Source organism: Felis catus, chromosome B3 (genome assembly GCF_018350175.1).
Source record: "Felis catus isolate Fca126 chromosome B3, F.catus_Fca126_mat1.0, whole genome shotgun sequence".
Taxonomy (NCBI): domain Eukaryota; kingdom Metazoa; phylum Chordata; class Mammalia; order Carnivora; family Felidae; genus Felis; species Felis catus.
The window spans coordinates 18,268,772-18,280,179 of NC_058373.1; the positions used below are offsets into that span (position 1 = coordinate 18,268,772).

The 11,408-nt window shown below is 46.1% G+C and overlaps 1 protein-coding gene across 4 annotated transcripts in view; it reads right to left on the bottom strand.

Moving 5' to 3' along the window:
• The window catches only part of LYSMD4 (LysM domain containing 4), a 31,772-nt gene extending 20,974 nt beyond the window's left edge, over positions 1 to 10,798 (bottom strand). The window contains exons 1-3 of one of the 4 annotated variants that reach the window (XM_003986865.6): positions 10,721 to 10,798; positions 8,941 to 9,230; positions 4,333 to 6,816 (exon numbers count right to left, since the gene is read on the bottom strand). In XM_003986865.6, the coding sequence (XP_003986914.3) occupies positions 6,205 to 6,816; positions 8,941 to 9,222 (894 nt within the window). In that variant the 5' untranslated portion in view covers positions 9,223 to 9,230; positions 10,721 to 10,798 and the 3' untranslated portion in view covers positions 4,333 to 6,204. The other 3 variants (XM_019831934.3, XM_006932297.5, XR_006598949.1) reach the window with 3 other exon arrangements.
• Positions 10,799 to 11,408: the final 610 nt, after the last annotated feature.

An 11,408-nucleotide genomic window follows, 5' to 3' on the forward strand; every position in this document is an offset into this window, starting at 1 on the left:
TGGAGCTGCACATCACCATCATGCCATCCTTCCCAGGGCTGTGGGGCCTGACCGTGCAGGGGGGCAGGGAGGGTGACCCCAAGTCTCCTCAGCAGCTCCACTGTACCCAGGAGCTGTTCTCCTGGAGAACAGGCAAAAATGGATCCTGTCCCCTACCCCACCCTCATGCCTCTGCTTGGCCTGGTGATGCCAGAAGTACCTCCTCTCCAGAAATAAGCTTGGAGGAACCCTACCCAAGGTGTTCAGTACTGCAAGGAATTGGCTAAGGAAGGCTACTTTACTGATGCAAATGAGGCTTATTTCTCACAGTCAAGGCTCACTGGCACCACTGGCTCACTAGCACCACCCAGAAAACAGGCAGGTAAATGCATAGGGTTCTTATCACTGCATGGCCAGTACCCTATTGTGGACCAGAAGAAATCTTCTCAATCTTCTCTTCTCTCAATTCTGTCCCCTACTAAAACCCTGCCTTGGGAAGCACAGAGCAGCAAGGCCCCAAGCAAAGGGGTTAAAGAGCACAGGGTCCCAAGCCAGTCAGCCTGGGTGGGACTCCCAGCCTTCCCAAGTTATGTGATCTTAGCTTAGTTTTTCCATTAGTAAGACAGGAATAGGAAGTGCCAACCTCCCGAGGATATTGTAAGGATGAAATGGATTGATGTATAAAGCTCTTAGAGCATTGTCTGGCATCTAATGAGTGCCATGAATTAAATGATGATTGTTTTTATTCTGTGCTGCATCCTAGTCTTTTCCCAAAGAGAAATCTTCACATCTGTTTGGGTCCTTCTTATAGCCAGGCTCAGCCTCCCACCTTATCAACCCAAGTGGAAACTGTCTCAATTCAATGACTTTAGACACGTGCCCTCCCACCTCTCCCCATCCACACTGCATTCTACTAGGCCTTACACGAAGCTGTGGCCATCTCCCAGGTGATGTCTTCCAGATCAGCCTTCCTCACCTCTGCGGGGCACCCCAACCAGCACCTGGCAGAGGCAGTGCTCCATATATGTCACTTGAATAAATGGATGAATTAGTCCTCTGGGATGAATTAGTCCATCCCATTGCCTTCTCTTGACACTCCCTCCAGGACACCAGATGTCCTGCCAAAACACAGGGACAGATACCCTGATCTGCTAGGGAAAACATTTTTAAACCCCATCTCACACACAAATGGTTATAACTCTTTCAAGACAACCATTTCCACAGAGAGCTCCTGGCTTGTGTCAGAAGGAAGCTTTGAAGGAATGGTAGAAAACAGGCCAGGAGAGGGAAGTAGAAGCCTCTCTGCTCCTCATTTAAAAAGTGACATGAGGGGCACCTGGGTGGCGCAGTCGGTTAAGCGTCCGACTTCAGCCAGGTCACGATCTCGCGGTCCGTGAGTTCGAGCCCCGCGTCGGGCTCTGGGCTGATGGCTCAGAGCCTGGAGCCTGTTTCTGATTCTGTGTCTCCCTCTCTCTCTGCCCCTCCCCCGTTCATGCTCTGTCTCTCTCTGTCCCAAAAATAAATATAAAAACGTTGAAAAAAAAAAAGTGACATGAAAGCAGACTACTATGAACAACTAGGTCAACAAGTGGACAAATTAGAATGGAAAAAAAATTAAAAACATATAACCTACCAATACTGAATCAGGAAGAAACAGAAAATCTGAACTGATCAATTATTAGTAAAGAGACTGAATCAGTAAAAATCTGCCAAAGAAGAAAAACCCAGGACCAGGCGGCTTCAGAGTGAATTTTACCAAACATTTAAAGAATTAACACCAATCCTTCTCAAACTTAAAAAAAAAAGAAAAAAATCAAAGAGGAGGGAGCATTTCCAAACTTACTTTACAAGGCCAGCATTACCTGACCAAAGCCAGAAAAGGACACCATACAAACCAATATCCCTATGAATATAGGTACAAAAATTCTCAATAAAATACTAAGAAACCAAATTTAGCAGCACATTTTGGGATCGCTCACCATGATCAAGTGGGATTTATTTCAGGGATGGAAGATGGTTCAACATACGCAAATCAATCAGTGTGATACACCTTATTAACAAAATGAAGGATAAGAATCATATGATCATCTCAATAGATGGAGAAAAAACATTTGATAAAATTCAACATCCATTCAAGATAAAAACTCTTAACAATTTAGGTATAGAAGGAATGTACCTCAGCATAATAAGGGCATATATAACAAGCCCACAGCTAACATTATGCCTAGTGATAAAAGGGTGAAAGCTTTTTCTCTAAGATCAGGAATAAAACAAGGGTGCCCACTCTTGCTACTCTTATTTAACGTAGTACTGGAAGCTCTAGCCAGAGCAATCAGGGAAGAATAAAATAAAAAGCATGAAATTGAAAAAAAAAATTGTCTCTATTTGTAGATGACATGATTTTCTATACATAAAATCCTAAAGACTCCATCAAAAAAACTGTTAGATCTAATCAGTGAATTCAGTAAAGTTCCAAGATACAAAATTAACATATGGTAACATATTTATACACTAACAAGGAATTATATGAGAAGAAATAAAATTATCCCATTTACAATAACATTAAAAACAAAGAATAAATTCAACCAAGGAGGTGAAAGATCTCTACACTTAACACAAAACATTGATGAAAGAAACAGAAGATAAAAATAAATGGAAAGGTATCCTGTGTTCATGAATTGGAAGATTTAATACTGTTTACATTTCCATATTATTCAAAGCTGTCTAGAGATTCAATACTATCCCTATCAAGATTCCAATGGCAAATTTTACAGAAGCAGAAAAAAAAAAATCCTACAATTTATATGGAAGCACAAAAGACTTAATAGCCAAAGGAATCCTGAAAAAGAAGTATAAAGCAGGGGCATCACACTTCCCGATTTCAAGCTATATTATAAAACGACAGTAATTAAAATAGTATGGTAAACGCATGAAAACAGATACAGACCAACAGAACAGAAGCGAAAACCCAGAAATCCACCCCTGTATATACAGCAAGTAATATTTGAGAAGGGAGCCAAGAATACTCAATGGTGAAAAGACAGTCTCCTCAATAAATGGTGCTGAGAAACCTGGATACTTACATGTAAAAGAATGAAGGTAGACCCCTATCTTGTTCCACTCACAAAAATTAACTCAAAATGGATTAAAGACTTGAATGTAAGAGCAGAATCCATAAAACTACTAAAAGAATCCATAGGTGGTAAGCTCCTTGACACTGGTCATGGCACTGGTTTTCTGGATATGACATCAAGAGCATATGCAACAGAAGCAAAAATAAATAAGTGGGACTATATCAAACTAAAAAGCTTCTGCACAGCAAAAGAAAATAGATCAACAAAATGAAAAGACAATCTACAGAATGAGAAAAAATATTTGCAAGCCATATATCCAATAAGGAGTTCGTAGCCAAAATACATAAAGAACTCACACAACTCAGTTGCAAAATATATTTAAGTACATATATATATATATATATGACATATTATATATACACTCTTACATATTATAATATATATGCTATTATATATATTACATGTCATATATATAATCATAATATATATAATATATATATGACAATTAAAAATGGGCAAAGCACCTGAATAGACATTTTTCTAAATAAGGTATACAAGTGGCCAGCAGGTACATGAAAAGGTCCTCAACATCACTAATCATTGGGGAGATGCAAATCAAAACCACAATGAGATACCACTCCATATCTGTGAGAACAGCTATCATCAAAAAGATAAGAGACCATAAATGCTGGTGCAGATGTAGAGAAAAAAGAATCTTTATCATTCTCCCTCAACCCCAGGCAGACTTCACTATTAACAGAGGCAGTTTAAAGAACTGTGTTTCAGAGGAAGGACTGTGACCCTTCCTCGGCTGGGCAGTCCTGCTCGGAGCGACCCTGAGGCTTCTGCTGAGTCTCCACAGCCTTGTTGCCCCAGAGTAAAACGGGAGCATCATTTGCCTGATGACGTAGATTCCCTAGGTGCCCACAATGTTGGGCACTATTGTTCAATCAAAAGGACTGAAGACTACCTATCAAATCTGTTTCTTTAAAATATTAACACACTAAAAATGTAGTAAAATGTGTACAAAATGAGCTTCATGGTCTCTCTTATGCATACTTAATAAAGGCACTCTAAAGCACATTGTGCAGACCAATCAGCGAGACTGTGCTGGTTTACCACTTCTGTTTTTCACCTGTTGGGATAACCTTGAACACAAGCCCTGAGCACGCCTCGCCCCCTAGACACGGACACCTCCACCTTCTCCAACACTGTTGTATCATCTCTTCATTCTGAATCACCACCGCCGAAATTAAAAAAAAAAAAAAAGAGGAATCAATTTTCCTTCACAGAAGAAATTATTTTATTCCATTTGAAAAAAGTAAAGGATACAGATAATTATTCTTTGCCTGGCAAAAGCCATTTTCCCATGGGACTCAGCTCTGCCTGGTGAAGTTAATGGTGACATATTAGAGAAACCTGTGGCCTCCAGGGGCACAGTGAGCACAGACATTTGGCTGGAAGAGCATTCACATGATCAAAACATTTCCTGGAGCAAAGATTCACAAGCTCATTTTATCGTGAAGACCACTGTGGTTTTGAAGAAAACATTTAACTTTGAAGATACTTTAAATTTACTAATTGAACCCAGGGCAAATCATTTTTCACATAGCTGAGAGGAGAAAAATTAGAAGCCCATCTCAAGTATTCTGCTACACTTCCCTCCTCTTACACGATGAAATCTTCTCAACTTATCTCTAGGTCTGATGTGTCAAATGACATAAATCACACTCAAAGCTCCCTATCTGTGCAGTGGGTCTTCCTCCCTGGTGGCAGGCTTCTCCGAGGTTAAGCCACCAGCCACATAAGCCCATTTCTACTCTTCCTTGGGACTGAGATGGGTTCTGGCCACGCAGGCTCTCAACCCTCACCCCACACACCCCTACTGCACCTGCAAGGCCTCAGAGGCTGACCCGGGCCTCTCCTGAGCCTCCACATTGAGCACGACTGCTGCTGTGTAGAAGAGACAGGAAAACCTCAGGCTGATGGGTGCCTGACCCCTCTTTAATGGCCTCCACGGCAAGGGTCACCATGAGGCCCTCCATTAAGTGTTTGGTCTTTAACATCATAAGCTGCACTATACAGAGAGCGTATTTACCCAAAGAAAAACACTGAGTCCCTTTCTAGTGCAATGGTTCTAGAATTCCTTAGAATCAAGGAAGCTGCAGGAAGCATACCCATCCTCCCTGCACTTCCCTTCCAGGTACACACAGGGGCTGCTGCTCTCAGCAACACTGGACTGGCGACTGTTCAGCCTCAGAAGCATCACACGTTGGGACCTCAGTGATAGGCACTCATTCTTCTCTCTGCACCTACTCAGCTCCAGACACTGGCAACAATTCCTTCTAAGAATGCTAACTTAGGGAATCTGGTTAGCTACTGCAGTGAGAATACACCCCAGGTGAAACTGAGCAACAGCCCCAAGTGTTCCAGCCAAGACGTGCTGGACACACCATGCAGCAGCTTAAAACAGGCCTGTGCGTCACTAAGTTAGCTCTGGAACTACAAAGAACAGAACTGCCGTTTACTCAATATTAGAGCAATTTGGATTTAGGGCATTTTCAATTCTAGAAAGGACACTGCCTCAAAAAAGCTAACTGGTGGGGCAAATATGAAGTAGGGCCAGTTACAATGGTTATCTGTCAGACTCCAAAACAGGGTGATACTCAACGCTACTGGACAGCTCCTTTGCCAGGGAGACAAAGAACATCATTTGTCAGTTGGTCATCCCTTCACAGCAGGCAGGGGACACCGCACACAGCCAAGTGACCAAAGCTGACCCCAGAGGCTCCCACACTGAAGGTCCAAGGCCGCTCTTCAACTTCCGAACACATCCAATGTGGGGGCCCACACAGTGCCAGTCCACAACATACCTTCAAGAAGTGGCACCTGCCACGTGAAAATGTTTCTCTTGCTGTTAACTTCTGGATGTAGGAGGCTGAGGGTGCTGGTGTTTTGGCTCCCACAGCCTTGGGTTAGGCGAGCCTACTCCCCAAGGTGAGTGTTACTGAGAACACAATGGTGTTTTCTGAAACGTGTCCGTATGTCACAGAAAAGGAAATGCGGCACCCAAGGCTCTGGCCGATGGCAGGTGATGCATGTTAGGAGGTCAAATGCTGACACTGGCCGGGTTCTTTAGGAACAACGATGGCTAGTTCCCTGCCCGGGTGGTCTGACTGAACTGGCTATCTGAAGAGGGGATGGTTGGCACTGGGACGGCTAATCTGGGGGCTTGCCCTGGAACTGCACTCAGGGTCATCGAGCCATTGGGGACAGTAGTTGTGTTCAAGCCGCTGGGGATCTCGCCAGTAGCCTGTATTTTAAAATAGACCAAATAAAACACTGGTAAAACAATCCCAATTAGAAGCATGATAAAAACAGCATTCCACCACTGAATCCCACAGTCTGCACCGTTTGTTGGGGTCTTCGGAGGCGCTGGAAGCAGCGGCTGACTGGAGGTCTCTCCACAGCAACTTTCATTTAAAAAGATTTCTGACTGCACGGCGCGCTCAATATTCTGGTCAATGCCCTTAAAGAAATCCGTCAGTGGGCTGGACAGGGCACTGGCGCCTACAGCTGCCCTGTCTGGGTCTGGCAGCTCCTCGAAGGTCACTCTAGTCTCTGAGGATGGGCTTGGGACGGGTCTGAGTTCTTTGTGGGTCTCTGTTAGGATCCCATGATTTTTCACTGGGATCTTAATAGATTTCAAAGCATATAAATCTTGTTCTCTGATGAAGTTGTTGACTTTCTTGATATCTGCGACCTAGGGAAGTCATGAAGACAAACATCATGAACTATGTAAACTCCTTAGAACTAATATCCAAAAAGTAGCTCTTTCCGAAAGAGGATCCAAGCCCACCCCCCTTTAAGACCCTGATGAATATTGGAAAACTGCACCTGCACACATAATGAGTTTAGGCTGAATAGCTGTTTTTTTCGCTTTAACGCAGCCTTATCACAGTTCCGAGCAGATTTACAAGTTTGAATAACATATAATCGGTTTTTGGAAAAGCGTTTTTTTGTTTGTGTACAGTGTGACTGCAACAAAATGTTTTTAGGTGAAACCCAGTCATGGTACTAAAAATGCTCTAGGAGCCCTTTCTACTTCTTCTAACTTCTGAGGCAACAATGCCCCCGTCTGGCTGACTTCCCTCCCACATCAGAACCCAGTACAGTAGCTGATTACATTAGCGATCGCCAGACCAAACCTCAGCCAGCTTGACACTCAGAACCGACTTTAACTGTAATTTTGTTTTAAGAGGTAAGTCCTCATGATTCTACCATGTTTTCATGCCCAGAAGTACTGTATGGTATATAAACTTATTTTGTAAATAAAAGCAATCGAGAGTTAATTCACTTTGAGGGTTTCCTAACACTTATGATACTTAGTAACACGTAGGGAATCACACAGATCTAGCTGGAAAGTACGGACTGAAATCTCCTATTCAATATTAGGACTCCAGGAGAAGAGGCAGCACTGTGTAACAAAGAGCAAGACAAATCTTAAGGGAGGGGTGGTGCAAAATTTAAGTCAAACCCTCCCTCAAGCTAATGTTTGGAACTTAATGAAAGTGTCAGAGATGGACTTTAAGGTTTTAACTCCTAAGTCCGCTTTAACTAGAGTGTAACTACGGCCAACAGACCTTTAGAGAGCACCTTTTTCAAATCAATCATCTCCATTATTTTACTTATTGAGCAATTGTTTTTATCATCTAGTTGAACTGGGGCTGTGGACATGTTTAATTTACCATGTCCTGAAACTAAAGCATAAGGTGCTTGAGACCTTTTTGTCTTTGCCCTTCATAAACTAAACACCAAAATTTATTTACTTTCAATAGGAAAACTGATTACTTATTGGAGGCATTATATGTACAGTCTTCATGGCTTAATTAAGCCCACTTTTCTAAGAAGCCCACTGCATCCACTCAGATCTTCGTAGGGTAGGATTCATTTGCGGCCCATGTTCAATAAACCATACAGTATGCCTACTAGAAGCTGGTTAGAGAGTCAAATATAAATCTCAGTACAATTGAGAGACCACTATGTGTCCCTAGGAGGTCAGCCTGTGTATTTCCTCTGGGAAATACCACAACACCCTATACAATGTGTTTAGCCATTTGAACCTCGTTAGATAAATAACAAGACACTTTAAGGAAGAAAAGATTTTTAAAACAAATTGGTTAGACAGCCTTAGAGGAGGCCATAGAAAGTTATAACACAGTGTTATTAGCAAAATGAAATAAAAAGTTTCAATCTAGGAGAAAATGCAGCAATTCTATAAATACTTTCCTACTTACTTTGCCATGTTAATCACTCTGAATGCTAAAAACATAATTAAAGAGAGAAACAGGGTTATACAGATACACAGCGCACACAGGCTAGATCATGCAGTTCTAAAACAGAGAACGTCAAACTTGACCAATCCAATAGGCTGCAACCAGCAAGAAAGGGTCAGAAAAAGAGAAGTAGCCAAAAAAAAAAAAAAAAAAAAAAGAAGCAACCCTACCAAACAAATCTTGGATAAATTCTGCATGGCATCTTTGGCCCTGGCAGGTCTTAAACAAAATATGCTCAAAACTATATAAAAAAGGTTTCCGAAATTACTTGGAGGGACAGGGAGAGAAGTGCTCTGCAGAGAGAGAACTGGCCCAACACATGAGATTCCTAACCCTCACTTTTTATGACCCCAAGGTTCAGAACTCAAAGTACTTCACCTGCGTTCCATCTCGGGCCAGATGGGAAACCCCTTCACCGATACCACAGGCCTCTGGACACCACCCCTGGGGGGGGGGGGGTCAGGCAGGGGCAGCAAGGGCCCCCACCCTTCAGTGAGGTCCTCTGTTCCTCTAAATACACAGGAGCCACCTTCACCCGTGGGGTTTCTTACTTTGCAGCCATACTGAAGAGCGAGCTTGTTGAGGCTGTCCTCCTGGGCCAGTTCCCGCTGAAGCAGCACCACGTCCCCCGCTCCTGGCTGGTGAGGGTGGGGGGCACCCTTCTTCTGGCGCTCCTTGCCCCGGGGCCGCAGAGCCACGCGGTGGGACTCTTCCTCAGAGGAGTCCCCTGAGTCCCCACCACCGTTCTCAAACATGTAAACGTGGCTGGTCGGAGTCCTACAGACAATGGCTGGGCCTTGGAAGGTCTTGGTTAACACTTCCTTCTGCCTCATTTTCTGAACTGAAAACCAAACCCCAGGGTTAATTCCACACAAGGCACATCCATTCCTCTTGCGGCTACAGTACAGGTAAAGGACTTATTGCTAGAGAGATTACTCCCGTCCCCTTCCACTATAAATACTCGACAGATACCACCGTCAGTACAAAAAAAGAATGTGTTTTACGCTAGCTCAGATGGAGGGTGAGGGACAGGTAATTGCCTAATTGCACACTTTCTGCATAGAAAATGAAAAGAATCGCGGGGCACCTGGGTGGCTCAGTCGGTTAGGGTCTGACTTCAGCTCGGGTCATGATCTTGAGGTCTGTGAGTTCCAGCCCCGTGTCGGGCTCTGTGCTGACAGCTCAGAGCCTGCAGCCTGCTTCCATTCTCTGTTTCCTTCTCTCTCTCTGCCCCTCCCCCGCTCGTGCTGTTTCTCGCTCTCAAAAATAAAAAAAAGAATAAAATAAAAAAAGAATCCCTCTTTCCCTCTTATTCCTCATCCAGAGCCGTGTCTCCCCACAACCCATACAGATAAAGAAACTTCTCTTTTGGGTGTCAGAGAAGTAGGGAAGCTACCAAGATCCCCCCCCAAGCAGAGAGGTTCCCACCCTCCCTGTTCTGTGAATCTTAACTCGGAACTTTGGACAAAACAATTCTTGTTCATTACTTTACACATTCCAAAGTATCCTCACCAAGAAGGTCAAGACTTAGGGCTCTTGCTTATGAGACCTAGGGGAGTACAATACTCTCGATTTCAAGTGCCGAAAGCTTGAATTACACAGTATGCGGGGCAAGTTGGGGAGGAAATCCTTGTCGAGCTAAGAAATTCGTCCAGTTTCTCGCAGGTCCCTCTGCCTTCATTACATCCCACGCCTGGTTTTTATTTTCACCTCCTGCCAAGTGCCAAAGCCACGCTACCCCCTCTCCCCTCTTCAAACTGTCCGAATGAGGTTCCAGACACGAATCTCAAACACGGGGAATGACAGCCTCCGAAAGAGCTGGCATCAGAGCCTGGGGGGGGGGGGGGGGGCCTTCGGGGACAGCCGGTGGCCCCCCCGCGGCCGTGCCGCCCACCCCCTGTAACCCGCACCCTACAGACCCACGGGCCCGGAGGAGGGAGGCGGCGGGCGCCCGAGGACCGGCCGGCCTCCCCGTCCGAGCTCGGGGCCTGCGAGGGGCCCCGGCGGCTCCCAGGCCTCAGTTTCCCTCAGCGCTCCTTCCGTGCCAGGAGGGCGGTCCCAAACGGGCGCTGACAAAAACAAAACGGGGCGCGGCCCGCTCCTAGGCTTAGATGGCCGGGACCCCAACATTCCCCAAAGACACGACCTCCGACCTCTGCCCTCCAACCCCGAACAACCTCCAGCCAGCCCCCGACGGTGGCGGTCACTGCCCCTCCAGAGGCGGGAAGCTGGCCCACCCGCGAGCCGTCCAGCTGGGCGAAGCAGCCGCGCCACTGAGGGCCCGTGCTGTCCCCCACCCAGGACCGCGGCCCCTCCTGCAAATCCCGGTACCTCAGCGCCCGGGATCCGCCGAGACTCGCCACCGCCGCCGCCGCCGTACCTGCTGATTGGCTGCGAAAATCAGCAGGTCTCCCGGGGGCGGGGACGGCGAGACAGCCAATGAAACCAGCGCCGCGCAGGCTCTGGAATGAGCCGGGTTGAGCTAAGTCTGTACCGGAAGCTCAGCCCGGGGGCGGGGCCTGGGCGGGGCGGGGCTCCAGCTGTCCGACACGACTCTGGCCCCGCCCTCCTGCCTGCCACGGCGGCACCAGCTGGCTCCAGCTGCAGGTTTTGCTTCTGCTGTAGGCTGTAAGACCCCTTACCACCCTCTCCCGGTCCTCTGCTGACCCTCAAGCTTCCTCACCTGTAGAAGAGGCCTGTGTGTCAATGATGTTTAACGAGGGGGTGGATTCCCAGGAGAGCGGGTGTCCCCTGCTGAGGCCTCCGGCTGCGAAGCGGCTCCTCTGGGCTGGAAGGACCCGGGGTCTCCACATCTTGAGCCCTTACCACCACAGGAGGCGTTTGCCCCGGCCCGCTCAGGAAGACACAAAGTCCACCAAAGTAAAACACCGAACCTCAACAACACGGACCACAACAACACCATTTACCCAGTGTCGATGGTGGAGGACTCCTTAAGCCTAATAGTGATGGGTGAACACTCTCATGCACGAAAGCACAAAGGTTTAAAACTTCAACCCCC